This window comes from Salmo salar, chromosome ssa18, assembly GCF_905237065.1.
Source record: "Salmo salar chromosome ssa18, Ssal_v3.1, whole genome shotgun sequence".
Taxonomy (NCBI): Eukaryota; Metazoa; Chordata; class Actinopteri; order Salmoniformes; family Salmonidae; genus Salmo; species Salmo salar.
Genome location: NC_059459.1, coordinates 15,262,636 through 15,283,153, shown reverse-complemented (window position 1 = coordinate 15,283,153; position 20,518 = coordinate 15,262,636). Strand labels below are relative to the sequence as shown.

The window sequence follows — 20,518 nt, the reverse complement described above, 5'->3', positions numbered from 1 at the left end:
TTTACATACACTAAGTTGACTGTGCCTTTAAACAGCTTGGAAAATTCCAGAAAATGATGGCATGGCTTTTCAAGCTTCTGAGAGGCTAATTGACATCATTTGAGTCAATTGGAGGTGTACCTGTGGATGTATTTCAAGGCCTACCTTCAAACTCAGTGCCTCTTTGCTTGACATCATGGGAAAATCAAAAGAACTCAGCCAAGATCTCAGAAAAAAAATTGTAGACCTCCACAAGTCTGCTTCATCCTTGGGAGCAATTTCCAATGCTGGAGGAAACAGGTACAAAAGTATCTACAGTGAGGGAAAAAAGTATTTGATCCCCTGCTGATTTTGTACGTTTGCCCACTGACAAAGAAATGATCAGTCTATAATTTTAATGGTAGGTTTATTTGAACAGTGAGAGACAGAATAACAACCAAAAAATCCAGAAAAACGCATGTCAAAAATGTTATAAATTGATTTGCATTTTAATGAGGGAAATAAGTATTTGACCCCTCTGCAAAACATGACTTAGTACTTGGTGGCAAAACCCTTGTTGGCAATCACAGAGGTCAGATGTTTCTTGTAGTTGGCCACCAGGTTTGCACACATCTCAGGAGGGATTTTGTCCCACTCCTCTTTGCACATCTTCTCCAAGTCATTAAGGTTTCGAGGCTGACGTTTGGCAACACTTTCACCCAGTTGTCCTCTGAATCATTCAGATGGTCATTGGCAAACTTCAGACGGGCATGTATATGTGCTTTCTTGAGCAGGGGGACCTTGCGGGCACTGCAGGATTTCAGTCCTTCACGGAGTAGTGTGTTACCAATTGTTTTCTTGGTGACTATGTTCCCAGCTGCCTTGAGATCATTGACAAGATCCTCCCGTGCAGTTCTGGGCTGATTCCTCACCGTTCTCATGATCATTGCAACTCCACGAGGGGAGATCTTGCATGGAGCCCCAGGCCGAGGGAGATTGACAGTTATTTTGTGTTTCTTCCATTTGCGAATAATCGCACCAGCTGTTGTCACCTTCTCACCGAGCTGCTTGGCGATGGTCTTGTAGCCCATTCCAGCCTTGTGTAGGTCTACAATCTTGTCCCTGACATCCTTGGAGAGCTCTTTGGTCTTGGCCATGGTGGAGAGTTTGGAATCTGATTGATTGCTTTTGTAGACAGGTGTCTTTTATACAGGTAACAAGCTGAGATTAGGAGCACTCCCTTTAAGAGTGTGCTCCTAATCTCAGCTCGTTACCTGTATAAAAGACACCTGGGAGCCAGAGAGGGTGTCAAATACTTATTTCCCTCATTAAATGCAAATCAATTTATAACATTTTTGACATGAGTTTTTCTGGATTTTTTTGTTGTTATTCTGTCTCTCACTGTTCAAATAAACCTACCATTGCAATTATAGACTGATCATTTCTTTGTCAGTGGGCAAACGTACAAAATCAGCAGGGAATCAAATACTTTTTTCCCTCACTGTATATCCACAGTAAAAGAGTCCTATATCGACATAACCTGAAAGGCCTCTCAGCAAGGAAGAAGCCACTGTTCCAAAACCGCCATAAGAACACCATCCCAACTGTGAAGCACGGGATGGCAGCATCATGTTGTGGGGGTGCTTTGCTTCAGGAGGGACTGGTGCACTTCACAAAATAGATGGCATCATGAGGCAGGAAAATTATGTGGATATATTGAAGCAACATCTCAAGACATCAGTCAGGAAGTTAAAGCTTGGTCGCAATGGGTCTTCCAAATGGACAATGACCCCAAGCATACTTCCAAAGTTGTGGCAAAATGGCTTAAGGACAACAAAGTCAAGGTATTGGAGTGGCCATCACAAAGCCCTGACCTCAATCCTATAGAAAATTTGTGGTCAGAACTGAAAAAGTGTGCGCGAGCAAGGAGGCCTACGAACCTGACTCAGTTACACCAGCTCTGTCAGGAGGAATGGGCCAAAATTCACCCAACTTATTGTGGGAAGCTTGTGGAAGGCTACCCGAAACGTTTGACCCAAGTTAAACAATTTAAAGGCATTGCTACCAAATAATAATTGAGTATATGTAAACTTATGACCCACTGGGAATGTGATGAAAGAAATCAAAGCTGAAATAAATCATTCTCTCTACTATTATTCTGACATTTCACATTCTTAAAATAAAGTGGTGATCCTAACTGACCAAAGACAGGGAATTTTTACTAGGATTAAATGTCAGGAATTGTGAATAACTGAGTTTAAATGTATTTGGCTAAGGTGTATGTAAACTTCTGACTTCAACTGTAATTGGGGACCCCTCGACTACGCTATGGATGCAAGGACTGACCATCCATGACATCATAATTCGTTTTAACAATGCTTTTAGGCTACACAGCGCTTGTTTACATTTACTTTGTTTACAAACATTGGAGACAGGTAGCCTTGCTCAGGGGTCTTAAAAAGAGAGCTCCTTTTAAAAAAATGAAACGTGACGAGCTAGTCATTTCTTTCTAGCTTTCAAATAGGCACATCTTTCTCCTCTCACCTGAAACTCTTCTTCAGGTCCATAATGTACAAGAGAAAGTAGTGCAGTAGTAGTGTTGTAGTATTTTCTGTCAATATACCTGGTAAAATAATTTTCACGCAAATTCTATTTCATATTTTCCCAAATGATGTTCTCAGTTTTACTTTTCACTCTTAAAATTACAATTGTTCATAGAGAAACAATGACATTGGATGTTGTCAATGCAACATGTCAATGCCTAAATCACATTTTAAAAAAAATTGGTCTGGAAGATTTTTTACTGTATTTCCCCTTTAATTGCGCATCTGGCCCTTTAATTGAGCGTCTAGCAAGTGAGGAATGTGCAATATGCCGGTCTAGAGATGGTTCTGTACTGCAGCTGCTCATGGCAAAGTTTGCAAATAACAAATAGTAGATACAAATGATATACTGTACTTACACATGATATACTTCTGACAGGAAAGCCTACTTTACAATTTACATTTAATTTATAGGTTTTGGAGAAAGTATTTCTGTCAACCCAGAAGAAGATTATCACATCCACTGGTTACACATGGGAGTGATAAACAAACGTGGCACCACACGGACAGAGGGACAATATTACTGGAAATGAATTGACTTTTTAAGCCAATAGTGGCTAACCAGGCGTGGGATAATGTCAATGTTGCGTATATTAGATAGTCTCTAGGAGATATTTGTGAGATTTGTTTATGACAGTTTGCGCTGGAACTAGGGCTGTGGCAGTCACAAAATATTGTCAGCCGGTGATTGTCACACAAATAACTGTTGGTCTCATGGTAATTGACCATTGATTAACATAAACACATTTAGCATCTCCTGGCTTCCACTGCCACTGATGAATATCTACATTTGAACAATTCTAATAAATGAATGTAATATAGCCTACACGTCACAATAAATCCATTATTTACTTTAGACAGGTCTAAAGAAGCACGATATGAAGAAAATGTAGCCTATTTCATCATTTTACATTTTAGTAGACACTCTTATCCAGAGCGACTCACAGTAGTGAATGCATACATTTCATTTCATACATTTTTTTTTCTTTTTTTTCCCCCGTGCTAGTCCCCCGTGGGAATCGAACCCACAATCCTGGCGTTGCAAACACCAGGCTCTAGCAACTGAGCTACAGGGAAGGCAGAAAAGCATACTATGTTAGGTCCTGATCTGGCTACACCAAATGGCTGTGGGCTGCACTAGTTCATATAGCAGACAAGATTTGCTTAGAATTCCGTGGCATTATTTTATAGTATGAAGAATGCAATTGAACAAAGCTAAATAAAATAGAAAGGATATTTTCTCCAAACGATTTGAGGGAGTGTGCACATGCGGCTATGTGGAGTCGTTAACAAAGAAATAGATGTTTGCTCTACAAACGTTGGGCTATATGTTTTGATATTTATTACATTGTAAGGCTGCATGATGCAACTCTAATGATGATTTGAAAAAAGTCACTTGAAAGGCATGAGCTCAGTTTTTTTTGGCGCAGGCTGTACACGTTTCAACAGTCACTCATTCACAATTTGACAAGCACTTGATAATGCCTAGAATTTCACGGTGGCATCCCCTTTGTGTGGCCATAGTGCACCCTAAAATAATCCATGCCTTTTGCGGCCAGTGGCGGTTGTGCCCTTCTCCCTGAGAGGTGCCCGCTCAGAATCACCTCTCACTCACATGGCTCTCCATCATGTGATCGGGTCTTTCTGACAGGTTACACGTGAAGACAGACACATCGGGAACGCAACTGTGGGCGTCCTCATCCAATTCTGAGGTACATAATGAAGATATTGGAAGAACTGTCCACATTCACGTTTCATCAGCCAAGAAGATGAGTAGGCCTAACGAACAGCAACAGCACTAGCCTATGTCAATCTACTATCTCCCATAGTACAAAAGTCAGCCTATTCTATTCTGTGCAATAAATAAATATTCCAAACACAGTCTGGGACAGTTGTGGGATGCGATAGATCCCAAATGAATATAACCACTAGAAGCTATTTGGATATTTCTCCACATTGTAAGCGTAGGAATGCGCACATGGTAGTAGGCAATCAGCCGAATATTCCATTAGCAGAAAACACCATTATCAAAAGTGAACATAAATGCAATTATGCATGTAATGCTTTAATTATAAAGGTGCATTTTTATGGTGTAAATTATTTTCCCCAAACTTGAAACTCAGGCGCTGTTTATGTTTCCCAGTTAGGCTCTACACCCCTTGTAAAACAGATAATGCGCTTAATTTATTTGGCCACTTTAGTTGTGATACAAACTTATCAAAACATATAGGCCTATGGGCTAGGCTACATGAGGTGTGCGACTATGATTAGAAAAAGTCGCAAAAAAAAGGCATTGTTTCTTATTCTGGGCATCATTCACAAGTGATACTATAAAATTCACCAGTGATAGGCTAATATTGTCACCCATCAGACTATTCTTGATTTAATGTTGTTTTTACATATACTAAATAATATATGTGTGAATATTTATTTATTTAGAATGGACCATTAGCATGCACCTGTATCGAAACAGGGGCAGCAGGAACAAATACATGTAATCGATGAACTTAAATAGTGAATGGAGGACGCTGTTCCCGTGGTTCATTTTCATGCCAGCCAGGTAGGCTATACTCCTGTTGTAAATATAAGCAAAGTGCTTTAAATTAGGAAAGTTGAGAAATAAATATAAACTTAGCAAAAAAAGAAACGTCTCTTTTTCAGGACCCTGTCTTTCAAAGATAATTAGTAAAAATCCAAATAACTTCACAGATCTTCATTGTAAAGGGTTTAAACCCGTGCTTGTTCAATGAACCATAAACTATTAATCAACATGCACCAGTGGAACGGTCGTTAAGACACTAACAGCTTACAGACGGTAGGCAATTAAGGTCACAGTTATGAAAACTTAGGACACTAAAGAGGCCTTTCTATTGACTCTGAAAAACAACAAAAGAAAGATGAGGGTCCCTGCTCATCTGTGTGAACGTGCCTTAGGCATGCTGAAATGAGGCATGAGGACTGCAGATGTGGCCAGGGCAATAAATTGCAATGTCCGTACTGTGAGACGCCTAAAACAGCGCTACAGGGAGACAGGACGGACAGCTGATCCTCCTCACAGTGGCAGACCACGTGTACCAATATCTGCACAGGATCAAGCACATCCGAACATCACACCTGTGGGACAGGTACAGTATGGCAACAACAACTGCCCGAGTTACACCAGGAGCGCACAATCCCTCCATTAGTGCTCCGACTGTCTGCAATAAGCTGAGAGAGGCTGTACTGAGGGTTTGTAGGCCTGTTGTAAGGCAGGTCCTCACCAGACATCACCAGCAACAACGTCGCCTATGGGCACAAACCCACCGTCACTGGACCAGACAGGACTGGCAAAAAGTGCTCTTCACTGACGAGTCGCGGTTTTGTCTCACCAGGGGTGATGGTGGGATTCGCGTTTATCGTCGAAGGAATGAACCGAGGCCTGTACTCTGGAGCGGGATCGATTTGGAGGTGGAGGGTCCGTCATAGTCTGGGGCGGTGTGTCACAGCATCATCGGACTGAGCTTGTTGTCATTGCAGGCAATCTCAATGCTGTGCGTTACAGGGAAGACATCCTCCTCCCTCATGTGGTACCCTTCCTGCAGGCTCATCCTAACATAACCCTCCAGCATGACAATGCCACCAGCCATACTGCTCGTTCTGTGTGTGATTTCCTGCAAGACATGAATGTCAGTGTTCTGCCATGGCCAGCGAAGAGCCCGGATCTCAATCCCATTGAGCACGTCTGGGACCTGTTGGATCGGAGGGTGAGGGCTAGGGCCATTCCCCCCAGAAATGTCCGGGAACTTGCAGGTGCCTTGGTGGAAGAGTGGGGTAACATCTCACAGCAAGAACTCGCAAACATGGTGCAGTCCATGAGGAGGAGATGCACTGCAGTACTTAATGCAGCTGTTGGCCACACCAGATACTGACTGTTACTGTCACGACTTCCGCCGAAGTCGGCTCCTCTCCTTGTTCGGGCGGCGTTCGGTGATTGTCGTCACCGGCTTTCTAGCCATCGCCACTCCATTTCTCATTTGTTTTGTCTTGTTCCATACACACCTGGTTTTCATTCCCCAATCAATCTACATGTATTTAGTCCTCTGTTCCCCATCATGTCTTTGTGTGTAATTGTTTGATGTTATGTGGTTTTTGGAACGGAATCAAAAGTGTGCCTGTTACTACACTCTGCCCTCCTGCACCTGACTTCGCCTCCAGTACACCCCTTAACAGTTATTTTAGATTTTGACCCCCCATTTGTTCAGGGACACATTATTCAATTTCTGTTAGTCACATGTCTGTGGAACTTGTTCAGTCTTGTTATCTTGTTATGTTCATACAAATATTTACACGTTAAGTTTGATGAAAATAAACGCAGTTGACAGTGAGAGGACGTTTCTTTTTTTGCTGAGTTTAGTAGGCCTAGCCTATAGAAAGCTGATGGGATCCTCCTCTTTTTAATAAAGGCCATCACTCAGTTTTATCGCACAATTGCATAGCCTATTGAAATGTTGCGCAACATGAGCTCATGGGCTCTCATGAAGTGTTTGGTTAGATTTTCGATTACATTTGCATTGATTTTATTTTTTATTTTTTTTATTTAACCAGGTAAGCTAGTTGAGAACAAGTTCTAATTTGCACCTGCGACCTGGCCAAGATAAAGCATAGCAATTCGACACATACAACAACACAGAGTTACACATGAAATAAACAAAACATAGTCAATAATACAGTAGAAAAAACGAAAACAAAAAGTCTATATACAGTGAGTGCAAATGAGGTAAGATAAGGGAGTTAAGGCAATAAATAGGCCATGGTGGCGAAGTAATTACAATATAGCAATTAAACACTGGAATGGTAGATGTGCAGAAGATTAATGTGCAAGTAAAGATACTGGGGTGCAAAGGAGCAAGATAAATAAATAAATACAGTATGGGGATGAGGTAGATAGATGGGCTATGTACAGGTGCAGTGATCTGTGAGCTGCTCTGACAGCTGATGCTTGAAGCTAGTGAGGGAGATATATATGCAGTTCGTTCCAGTCATTGGCAACAGAGAACTCGAAGGAAAGGCGACCAGTGGCTTTGGGGGTGACCAGTGAGATATACCTGCTGGAGCGCATGCTACGAGTGGGTGCTGCTATGGTGACCAGTGAGCTGAGATAAGGCGGGGCTTGACCTAGCAGAGACTTGTAGATAACCTGTAGCCAGTGGGTTTGGCGACGAGTATGAAGCGAGGGCCAACCAACGAGAGCGTACAGGTCGCAGCGGTGGGTAGTGTATGGGGCTTTGGTGACAAAACGGATGGCACTGTGATAGACTCCAACCAATTTGTTGTGTAGAGTGTTGGAGGCTATTTTATAGATGACATCGCCGAAGTCGAGGATCGGTAGGATGGTCAGTTTTACGAGGGTATGTTTGGCAGCATGTGTGAAGGATGCTTTCTGGCGATATAGGAAGCCGATTCTAGATTTAATTTTGGATTGGAGATGCTTAATGTGAGTCTGGAAGGAGAGTTTACAGTCTAACCAGACACCTAGGTATTTGTAGTTGTCCATCTATACTAAGTCAGAGCCGTCCATGCTGGACGGGCGTGCAGGTGCGGGCAGTGATCGATTGAATAGCATGCATTTAGTTTCACTTGCATTTAACTTCTTATGGATGGTGGCAGTATTGAGTAGCTTGGATGACTGACGTGCCCAGAGTAAACTGCATGCTACTCATGCCCAGAAGCTAATATATGCATTTGGATAGAAAACACTCTGAAGTTTCTAAAACTGTTTGAATGATGTCTGTGAGTATAACAGAACTCATATGGCAGGCAAAAACCTGAGAACAAATCCAACCAGGAAGTGGTTTGTAGTTTTTCAAGTGATTGCCTATCCAAACTACAGTGTCTGTGGGGTAATTTTGCACTTCCTAAGGCTTCCACTAGATGTCAACAGTCTTTAGAACCTTGTTTGAGGCATCTACTGTGAAGTGGGGGAGAATAAGAGCTCATTGAGTGAGAGGACTGCCAGCAGGGCATGAGCCTCAGCCATGCGCGCTCACGTGAGAGGTAGCTCAGTTCCATTGCATTTCTGAAGACAAAGGATTTCTCCGGTTGAAACTTTACTGCAGATTTATGATAAAAAGTAGTTGGTAAACCAGGTGAGGCAATCATTTGAGAAACCAAGGCTCTCGAGTCTGCCAATAAGAATGTGGTGATTGACAGAGTCGAAAGCCTTGACCAGGTCGATGAATACGGCTGCACAGTAATGTCTCTTATCGATGGAGGTTATGTTTTTTAGGACCTTGAGCGTGGCTGAGGTAAACCCATAACCAGCTCTGAAACCGGATTGCATAGCGGAGAAGGTACAGTGGGATTTGAAATGGTCGGTAATCTGTTTGTTAACTTGGCTTTCGAAGACCTTAGAAAGACAGGGTAGGATAGCTATAGGTCTGTAGCAGTTTGGGTCTAGAGTGTCACCCCCTTTGAAGAGGGGGATGACCGTGGCAGCTTTCCAATCTTTGGGAATCTCAGACGATACGAAAGAGAGGTTGAACAGGCTAGTAATAGGGGTTGCAACAATTTCAGCAGATCATTTTAGAAAGAGAGGGTCCAGATTGTCTAGCCCGGCTGATTTGTAGGGGTCCAGATTTTGCAGCTCTTTCAGAACATCAGCTATCTGGATTTTGGTGAAGGAGAAATGGTGGGGGCTTTGGCGGGTTGCTGTGGAGGGTGCCGGGCAGTTGACCGGGGTAGGGGTAGCCAGGTGGAAAGCATGGCCAGCCGTAGAGAAATGCTTATTGAAATTCTCAATTATAGTGGATTTATCGGTGGTAACAATGTTTCCTAGCCTCAGAGCAGTAGGCAGCTGGGAGGAGGTGCTCTTATTCTCCATGGACTTTACAGTGTCCCAGAACTTTTTTGAGTTTGTAAAACAAGATGCAAATTTCTGTTTGAAAAAGCTAGACTTAGCTTTCCTAACTGCCTGTGTATATTTGTTCCTAACTTCCCTGAAAAGTTGCATATCACGGGGGCTATTCGATGCTAATGCAGAACGCCACAGGATGTTTTTGTGCTGGTCAAGGGCAGACAGGTCTGGAGTGAACCAAGGACTATATCTATTCCTAGTTCTACATTTTATGAATGGGGCATGCTTATTTAAGATGGTGAGGAAGGCACTTTTAAAGAATAACCAGGCATCATCTACTGACGGGATGAGGTCAATGTCATTCCAGGATACTCCAGCCAGGTCGATTAGAAAGGCCTGCTTGCAGAAGTTTTTTAGGGAGCGTTTGACAGTGATGAGGGGTGGTCGTTTGGTCGCAGACCCATTACTGAATAAGGCAATGAGGCAGTGATCGCTGAGATCTTGATTGAAAACAGCAGAGGTGTGTTTGGAGGGCGAGTTAGTTAGGATGATATCTATGAGGGTGCCCGTGTTTACGGATTTGGGGTTGTACCTGGTAGGTTCATTGATCATTTGTGTGAGATTGAGGGCATCAAGCTTAGATTGTAGGATGCCGGGGTGTTAAGCATGTCCCTGTTTAGGTCACCTAGTAGCACTAGCTCAGACGATAGATGGGGGGCAATCAATTCACATATGGTGTCGAGGGCACAGCTGGGGGCAGAGGGTGGTCTATAGCAAGCGGCAACAGTGAGAGACTTGTTTCTGGAAAGGTGAATTTTTAGAGGTAGAAGCTCGAATTGTTTGGGTACAGACTTGGATAGTAATACAGAACTCTGCAGGCTATCTTTGCAGTAGATTGCAACACCGCCCCCTTTGGCAGTTCTGTCTTGCCGGAAAATGTTATAGTTAGGGATGGAGATTTCAGGGTTTTAGGTGGTTTTCCTAAGTCAGGATTCAGACACGGCTAAGACATGCGGGTTGGCAGAGTGTGCTAAAACAGTGAGTAAAACAAACTTAGGGAGTAGCTGTTGATGTCAGAGTGATTAGAGGGACAATAGAGTGCTGAGTACCAGGCAGTTAGCAAGCTTGGTAGGCTACTAATGACCAGCAGCATCAGAGCTTGGAGTAACCTAATTACAGTGACTAAACGGTCATATGGAATTTGACTGCCTTCATGACTCCTGACCACCCGGTGCGGTGGCAATATGGTCACTACAACAGCCCTAGGTAGAACACCTGAAAATACTTTTAGAATTGTTTGGAGGCACACCACTGGCCTAGCGGTTAAGAGCGGCGGTAGCCCAGCGGTTAAGATCGGCAGGTAAACTAGTGGTTAAGAGTGGCAGGTAACCTAGAGGTTAAGAGCTTTGGGCCAATATCCTACAAGTTGCTGGTTCGAATCCCTGAGCCAACTAAGTGAAAAATCTGTTGATGTGCTCTTCAGCAAGACACTTCACCCTAATTGCTGTGGATAAGAGTGTCTGCTAAATGAATAAATGCTTTCTTAGATGTGAAACTGTACATTTTATTTTTACTTTCACATGTGGAGAAACAATCACATTTGAAAGTTTTTCACATATGAAACTGCAAATGAGATTGTTTTTCACATGTGAACTTGCAATTCCACAGGTGAAATTTAAGCTCAACATGTGAAAACAGCTATTTCACATGTGCTTTTTTGTAAGGGTTGTTACAACAAAACATTTCAACATCTTCTGCTTTGATAGCGCTTCCACAATGGCATGGATGTCAAAGTTGACACTCACCTCTCCAGCAACTCAAACTCAACCCACAATTCATCTTTGGTCTGAAATAGAGAGGAGGCATAGGACACTAAGGATGTGATTCATTAATTACATATTCTAGTTATGTTCCTTAGCGCTAGAATAGTCCTACCGGTTCACAGATGAAGGTCTTGGTCTCCTTCTTCCCAGGGGTGAGGTTATTGATGTCAAACACTATGATGGAGCACAGGTCATCGCCAGTGAAACTGTCCTCATCGTACACCTTCAACTCCACAATATTCTGGAAAGACAAGGGCATCGCTTACTCGATTTTATCACGATTGGATGTACTGTCTTTTGATTTACAGTATATGTTTGTTTACACATGCAAAACTAGTAAGTCTATAAACTCTCATTCTGGAACTTACCGGAATTTTCACACAAGATAACACATTCCTTTTGCAATTCTAATCTGTTCCATGGCATGTGAAATAACACGTTAACCTATTATTTTCAATATATTTAAGGGGAAAAAATGCATCCAAACTAGCTTTTCAGGGGTTTGTGAAAGCAAAGTCGGGTACAATGCATTTTTTTATGTGTTAAAATTCAATTGGTGTTACAATAAAATGTGTTATTTGAGCTGCACAAAGTACGTGTAACGCTTGTTGTAAGTGGTAGTTGAAGTGGACCAAGGTGCAGCGTGGTAAGTGTTCATGATTTCTTTATTCATAAACACACTCAAACAAAATAACAAAAGTGAAAACGCACAGTTCCGTCAGGCACAGATACTAAACAGAAAACAACGTCCCACAAACACAGGAAGAAAACAGGCTGCCTAAGTATGATTCCCAATCAGAGACAACGATAAACAGCTGCCTCTGATTGGGAACCACACTCGGCCCAAAAACATAGAAACAGAAAACATACAGTTTCCCACCCGAGTTACACCCTGACCTAACCAAACATAGAGAATAATAAGGATCTCTACGGTCAGGGCGTGACAGTACGTCGCTGCGTTTGTGTAGTTTGCTTAAAGTGTGTAGCGGCGGGGATTCCCAGGGACGAGACTTACCAGCATGCCCGAACACCCAAAATGTGTAGCTACACTGTCATTACACCCTACCTACCTATATGCAAATACATATGTTTTAGGGACACCATATCCCTATGAGGTATATCTACCTAGTGATTGGCATACTGTATGAAGGGGTTTACCTTGACGTGACTGTGGACCCTGAATTGGAAACTCTCATTCCACTCTGGGGTCTTGCTGTTGGGCACAGTCTTAGTACAGTGGGTCCTGGCAGACGCTGTGGGGAGACCTACAGTAACATAACAGTCGGACTCAGACCCTGCAAAAATAAAACACAACCTTTAGAAACTATTTTGTGTGTAAAAACAGATCAGAGATGAAATGCTTAAAAGGATAGTTCACTTTTTTTGTAAAAAAATTAAATAATCTTCAACTGAAATAATTGTCTGCTCTGATAATGAATTTAGAAATCTATGAAAAGTATATACATACGGTATATTGAAAACAATATGACTCACAATAATCATGAGAGCAGTTGTTTATTGCTCGGAGTACGGTAACTGTCAGGCTCTGGTAGGTCTTAACCTCTCTCTAATAGGGGAGGCAAAAACATCATGGTTACAGAAATACAAACACATACTACATACATATTATGGACAAATGTGCTGAATGGTGTACAGATATCGGATCTCTTAAGTCGCAATTTTTTTCCCTTGCGCATCAGGAAATTCAAATGAGCTTTGTGAAACCCACATGTCTCTTCTCTCCATGCGGAGGCAGTTGTCATTCGGGCCAGCGGGTCTATCCATTGTCACATAATTGAAAGTGGGAAAACTGATAACAGGCTACTGTTTGTGTTTCCCTGACTCAGTTCATGAGCTGATTTGGGCCATCGGAGGATATCTTAATGTTTCTAGCGAACCTAAGGTTACGAATCAACTGTCAACATTTTGTTGAATTGTTGCGTGGGGTAATCTAGTGGTTAGAGCCGCTGCCTTCAGCGCGCATATTTCTGCCCACTGATTCCGGCCCATGCCCTTCTGGCACAAATAACTCAATCCCCTCGATTGACAAGATTTAGTTACACATTTCAAATGTGTACAGCCCAGGGATTATTTACCCCCAATCTTGATAAGAAATGACCATAGCATACACTTTTATTTTAGACCATGGATGCGGATCCAACTTTTTGGGGATCCGCTGACTAAAAGATCCGGAGCTTCCCAAAGCTTCTGGGCGTGTGGGGATCACGTTCTGCACGTGTGTATATTCTCTATGCATAGAGAAGCACCCTACAGTGTTGTTTCAAAGTCCCCTACAGTGTTGTTTCGAAGTAGGCTACAGTGATTTTTCGAAGTAGCCTACAGTGTTGTTTCAAAGTAGCCTACAGTGTTGTTTCGAAGTAGGCTACAGTGATTTTTCGAAGTAGCCTACAGTGTTGTTTCAAAGTCCCCTACAGTGTTGTTTCGAAGTAGGCTACAGTGATTTTTCGAAGTAGCCTACAGTGTTGTTTCAAAGTAGCCTACAGTGTTGTTTCAAAGTAGCCTACAGTGATGTTTCGAAGTAGCCTACAGTGTTGTTTCAAAGTAGCCTACAGTGTTGTTTCAAAGTAGCCTACAGTGTTGTTTCGAAGTAGCCTACAGTGCTGTTTCGAAGTAGCCTACAGTGCTGTTTCGAAGTAGCCTACAGTGTTGTTTCGAAGTAGCCTACAGTGTTGTTTCGAAGTAGCCTACAGTGTTGTTACGAAGTAGTCTACAGTATTGTTACGAAGTAGTCTACAGTGTTGTTTCGAAGTAGCCTACAGTGTTGTTTCGAAGTACCCCACAGTGTTGTTTCAAAGTAGACTACAGTGTTGTTTTGAAGTAGCCTACAGTGTTGTTTTGAAGTAGCCTACAGTGATGTTTCGAAGTAGTCTACAATGTTGTTTCGAAGTACCCCACAGTGTTGTTTCAAAGTAGACTACAGTGTTGTTTTGAAGTAGCCTACAGTGTTGTTTTGAAGTACCCTACAGTGTTGTTTCGAAGTAACCTACAGTGTTGTTTCGAATGGTGAGCAGATTGTGAGCAGATGGTGTTAACAAACGATAGAATAGCCTACCTGTGTATTTTGCCTAGTGGCGCACGCTATTGAGTGTTGACCACATGAGAGAAAAATGTGGCAGTGTTACAGTATACTACTATGCATAAATGTTGGGTTCTGTTTTGTACAATAATGTGATCATTATGGGATCTTGCAGACATTGATTCAGCTTTGATCTAACTTTATTTAATGACCACCATTCTCCTGAGTGGCCTGTTCTCTATGCGTAAAGTAAAGAATGTACAGATGCACAGAACATGAAGAAGGAAAGAAATTCCACAAATTAACTTTTAACAAGGTACACCTGTTAATTGAAATGCATTCCAGGTGACTACCTCATGAAGCTGGTTGAGAGAATGCCAAGAGTGTGCAAAGCTGTCATCAAGGCAAAGGGTGGCTACTTTGAAGAATCTCAAACAAAAAATATATTTTGATTTTTTTGAACAGGTTTTTGTTTACTGCATAATTCCATATGTGTTATTTCATAGTTTTGATGTCTTCACTATTATTCTACAACATAGAAAATAGTAAAAAATAAAGTAAAACCCTTGAATGAGTAGGTGTGTCCAAACTTTTGATATATATATATATATATATATATATATATATATATATTTTTTTTTATAAAACTTTCGAATTATTTTTTATTTAACTAGGCAAATCAGTTAAGAACAAATTATTATTTACAATGAAGCCTAGGAACAGTGGGTTTAACTGCCTTGTTCAGGGGCAGAACAACAGATTTTTACCTTGTCAGCTCAGGGATTCGATCTAGCAACCTTTCGGTTACTGGCCCAACGCTTTAAGCACTAGGCTACCTGCCGCCCCAACTTGGGTGGCCAAATAAAATTACCCTCGGGCCACTAATTGGGTAACCCTGGGCCTACACTGTCCTCACAAGTTCTCAGAAGATCTGTTGCATAAATATTCTAGCTACATATTTAAAATAAAGAGGTACCTTCAACATGGTTAGTTAATGTTCCTCCTACAGTAGGTTTGCAGAGAATTGAAGATCCTGTCAGCTATTGGGTATCCTTCTCCCTGCAGAGTGGAAGGTATAAACACTATATACGTGAGGCAAAATGGGAGGACCCACTGTTCCTCTTTTTTCAGGCTCAAGCATGTCAAACTTCATGCAGGTCAATGCGGATGTGGGGAAGGTTTCTCTAAAGCAGTCCTTTTGAGATGTAGGGTTTATAAAGGTGAAAAAATAACTATTATCAACAGCAAACATTCTGACGAGAAGCTGCTGATCAAAGCGTAATTTTGTTAAATTGAAGCCAGACGCAAAACCACTTCCATGTTCTGAAAAAGTCGGTCAAATCAAGTTGCTGAATATTCTTCACATTTCCACACATCAACTGATCACCTTTATATATATTGTATGTGCTTGAATTGGACAAAATTACACTTTGATCAGCAGCAACTCATCAGTATGTTTGCTGTTAGTAATTGTTCCTTTTTCATTTATGTCATTCCATTCTAACAGAGGCCTCATGAAACCTGCATTCTAAAAAGGACAGTTTTAGAACAACCTTCACCTACATTCACGTTAACCTGTTAGGATCTTCATCCATTAACAGTTATTAAATGGCCTTCAAAACCTTTAAATGAGCCATCCGGGATTCGAAAAACAACAAAGCAGTTCCCCTGCCACTTGTTTCGGTAAAAACGGATGACCAATTAGGATTAGGATTGGTACATCACTTTTTAAAACTTCTATATGAATATAATTGTAAACAGACACTGCATACTGTAGCTTCAAAACATAGTTACATCATGGATGGTTCAGGTCGGCAGGTAGCTTAGCGATTAGAGCGTTGGGCCAGTAACTAAAAGGTTGCTAGCTTGAGCAAGGCACTTAACCCTAACTGTTCCTGGGTCATCATTGATAATGGCAGACACTGACAGTGAACCCACTCTGCCAGCATATTCACATATTCACACATGCATATTAATACACACGTGTACATGTGTGAAATAAGACAAATATAAGCACCATCACATTATTATTATTATAAATGCATGAGCTTCGTTTAACTGTTGTACCCCATCAGAAGCCAAAATATAAGCCTGTTTTACTCCAATGTTTGTAAACAAAGTAAATGGAAACAAACATGATATAGACTCAAAACATGGTTTAAACTATCATTTTTATACCATAGATGGTCAGTCCTTGCTCTCATATTGCTGTCTATGAATTTGAGAGTGATTACATTTCTCTAGCCCCATCCCTCAGCTTTTAACCAAAACAGTGGTGGGAAATATGCTTTATTATTGATTCAATTCCAGATTGGTCCTTTAAAGCTACAGTCTGGGATTTTGGGAAGCTGTTCAATGGTCATTTAAATTCTTGATATTTACCCATTTATTCTTGAAGAATATAACTTATAAATGTCTCATGCACTTACCGTCTGTCTTGTTAATATCCCAATGGGCCCTTTGCCCCATGCACAACTGTCTATCTTGTTAATAACCCAATGGGCCCACTGCAACCAACAGGCAAAATTTAACATGCAGCTGTATGTTAGCATATTTATTTATTATTTATTTAACTAGGCAAGTCAGTTAAGAACAAATTCTTATTTTCAATGACAGCCTAGGAACAGTGGGTTAACTGCCTTTTTCAGGAGCAGAACAACAGAGTTTTACCTTGTCAGCTCAGGGATTCGATCTTGCAACCTTTCAGTTACTAGTCCAATTCTCTAACCACTAGGCTACCTGCCACATAGAGTATGTATATACCGACAAGATACATGCAGTACATGTCTCTCAGCCCTAACAATGGGAGTCGTTGTTCACAAAGCGGCATGGTGGGCTGTCTTGCTCCCGGCTATCCTTTCTTTGGATTGGTGGATACATATCATTATTGTAATCCTTTTTTTAATTTTCGTTGAGGGTTGTTGACGTCAACCGACTGTAATAAAAGGAGAGAGATGCTATGCTACTAGCCTCATGCCATGAATATCCATAGCCATCTCAAGACAACTCCGATATAAAGTGTTTTTTCTCAAAGTTGCAGGGATGTCATGTGTCCTACTTATATCAGTACTCCTTGTGCAAATCACCCCTCCACCCCCTTCGTTTCCCTTCATTGAATGGGGCCCTGTTGTTTCATCGCCCCTAACGCGTTCAAAGGATCACGGACGTTTGAGATGAAAAGGCCTATACGGATTGACTATGCAATGCATGCTTCCAGCAGAATGCACAGCCAACAACTATGGTTTGCGTGTCCTGCCGAAGGACCATATTATGCGTAAGAGGTGGTTGGAGTTCGTTGGTCCCCAGTGGTGGTGCACTTTCTTTACCAGGCGCCGAGCTTTACAGCAATCCATGGTGATCTTAGGCTTGTGCGGCTGCTCAACCATAGAAGCCCATTTCATGAAGCTCCCGACGAACAGTTCTTGTGCTGACATTGCTTCCAGAGGCAGTTTGGAACGCAGTAGTGAGTGTTGCAACCGAGGACAGACAATTTTTTACGCGCTATGAGCTTTAGCACTCGGCAGTCCCGTCCTGTGAGTTTGTGTGGCCTACCACTTCGCGGATGAGCCGTTGCTACTCCTAGAGGCTTCCACTTCACGATAACAGCACTTACAGTGGACCGGGGCAGCTCTAGTAGGGCAGAAATTTGAGGAACTGACTTGATGGAAAGGTGCCCCCCCCAGAAGAAGAGTATCCAGCAGTTAAAGCTTACATTTTTCTGCATCAAAAGTGTCCAATCATTAAAGCTCTGAGGTTCACAAGCAATGTAATTAAATTCAAAATGCTAGATGTTTCAACTCCGTATGGCAGGTGTTAATGTCTGACTGGAAACGTTTGAGGCTGTTTTGTTCTAGCTACGTTAACAATCTAATCACATCATTGTTTTCGCGAGACAGCGTGGTGGTATCCTCACGTCTGTGCCACAGTGTGTAGCGTGTACACCACTACGTTGACAAGACAAAAAACTACAGGAAAGACAGTCGTTTGATGTGAGAGGCTCAGCGATTATGAAAGTTGTGTAGTGTCCACCCGTCTTTAAAGGTTTAACAATGAGTGGGGCAGAGATCTGTAGTAAGAAGGGGAAAAGTGAATCAGCACCTGTGGATTTCTTTACATTGATCTTTAGCAAGGTACTTAATACATCAATAGCTAGGTTTCCATCCTATTGGCGACAGAATTTCATGCGAATATTCTAAAATCAGCATAAAGAAGATATGGGCATTTTCCCATCAGTGTGTGATGACATAGTGCACACAAAATGTCATTTTTCACTTAATTTTTCATGTACCGAATAAAGATTATTATGGATATTTCTTTTGTCAAATGGCAGTCAAGCATCATGTCGCTAGTGTAACGTACGTTGTTGGAATGAGACCAAGGCGCAGCGTGGGTTGGGTTCATCATACTTTAATATAAATGGTGAACCAGCAAAAAAACAAAACAAGAAGCAACACAACCAACGAACAGTTTCGCAGGCTACACAGAGCAATGCAAAAACAACTTCCCACACCAGACAGGTGGAAAAAGGGCTACCTAAGTATGGCTCCCAATCAGCGACAACGATGTACAGCTGTCCCTGATTGAGAGCTATACCAGGCCAAAACACAGAAATACAAAACATAGATAGGGAACATAAAATGCCCACCCCAACTCACTCCCTGACCAAACCAAAATAGAGACATAAAAAGGAACTCTAAGGTCAGGGCGTGACAGTACCCCCCCCAAAGCTGCCCCCTATCCGCGGTGGCAGCTCAGGGGCGGGACGCAGACCCCGCTCCACCACTGGCTCACCCCACTTTGGTCCCTCGCCGCCGACCCCGGACTGGGAACCCTCGCAGCGGGCCCCGGACTGGAGGGTGACTCTGGGAGCTCCGGACTGTAGGGCGACTCTGGCAGCTCCGGACTGGAGGGCGACTCTGGCTGCGCCGGACAGGCGGGCGGCTCTGGCTGCGCCGGACAGGCGGGCGGCTCTGGCTGCGCCGGACAGGCGGGCGGGTCTGGCTGCGCCGGAAAGGCGGGCTGCTCTGGCTGCGCGGACAGGCGGGCGGCTCTGGCTGCGCCGGACTGGCGGGCGGCTCTGGCTGCGCCGGACAGGCGGGCGGCTCTGGCTGCGCCCGGACAGGCGGGCGGCTCTGGCTGCGCCCGGACTGGCGGGCGGCTCTGGCTGCGCCCGGACTGGCGGGCGGCTCTGGCTGCGCCCGGACAGGCGGGCGGCTCTGGCTGCGCCGGACAGGCGGGCTGCTCTGGCTGCGCCGGACAGGCGGGCGGCTCTTGCTGCGCCGGACAGGTTGGCGGCTCTGGCTGCGCCGGACTGGCGGGCGGCTCTGGCTGCGCCGGACTGGCGGGCGGCTCTGGCTGCGCCCGGACAGGCGGGCGGCTCTGGCTGCGCCCGGACAGGCGGGCGGCTCTGGCTGCGCCCGGACTGGCGGGCGGCTCTGGCTGCGCCCGGACAGGCGGGCGGCTCTGGCTGCGCCGGACAGGCGGGCTGCTCTGGCTGCGCGGACAGGCGGGCGGCTCTTGCTGCGCGGACAGGTTGGCGGCTCTGGCTGCGCCGGACAGGCGGGCGGCTCTGGCTGCGCCGGACAGGCGGGCGGCTCTGGCTGCGCCGGACAGGCGGGCGGCTCTGGCGGCTCCGGACAGGCGGGCGCTATGGCGGCTCCGGACAGGCGGGCGGCTCTGGCGGCTCCGGACTGGCGGGCGGCTCTGGCGGCTCCGGACTGGCGGGACTTGCAGTAGGCCTGGCTCTGGGCGCAGGCACAGGATTCACCAGGCTGGAGAGACATGCAGGAGGCCTGGCTCTGGGAGCAGGCACAGGATAGACCGGGTCTCGAAAACCTACTGGAGGTCTGGAGCGCACAGCCTGCACAACCCGTCCTGGCTGGGTTGTAACTGTAGCCCTGCTCGGGCGGGGTGCTGGCACAGGGCGAACTGGGCTGTGCTCAGGACTGATGGCTGCCATGCGTAGAGCAGGCGCAGGGCAGCCTGGGCCTAGGAGACGCACTGGTGGCCAGATGTGCTGCGCAGGCATACTCCTTCCTGGCTGGATTCCCACTCTAGCACGGCACTTGCGGGGGGCTGGTATCGACCGCACCGGACTGTGCGTGCAGATGGGCGAGACCGTGCGCACTTCAGCATAGCACGGTGCTCTCCACGCCAAACGCTCCCCATAATAAGTTCGAGGAGTTGGCTCAGGTCTATTGCCTGACTTAGCCAATCTCCTCTTGCCGTGCCAGCCGATCCTCCCAGAAACGCCGTTCCGCCTTCG

At 44.2% G+C, this 20,518-nt stretch overlaps 1 protein-coding gene across 1 annotated transcript in view; it reads right to left on the bottom strand.

The window, feature by feature from the left end:
• The window catches only part of pla2g4f.1 (phospholipase A2, group IVF, tandem duplicate 1), a 33,166-nt gene extending 17,840 nt beyond the window's left edge, over nucleotides 1-15,326 (bottom strand). The window contains exons 1-5 of the mRNA XM_014154479.2: nucleotides 15,230-15,326; nucleotides 12,711-12,783; nucleotides 12,375-12,511; nucleotides 11,329-11,457; nucleotides 11,199-11,239 (exon numbers count right to left, since the gene is read on the bottom strand). Of these exons, the coding sequence (XP_014009954.1) occupies nucleotides 11,199-11,239; nucleotides 11,329-11,457; nucleotides 12,375-12,511; nucleotides 12,711-12,783; nucleotides 15,230-15,238 (389 nt within the window). The 5' untranslated portion in view covers nucleotides 15,239-15,326. The remainder of the gene's footprint in view (nucleotides 1-11,198; nucleotides 11,240-11,328; nucleotides 11,458-12,374; nucleotides 12,512-12,710; nucleotides 12,784-15,229) is intronic.
• Nucleotides 15,327-20,518: the final 5,192 nt, after the last annotated feature.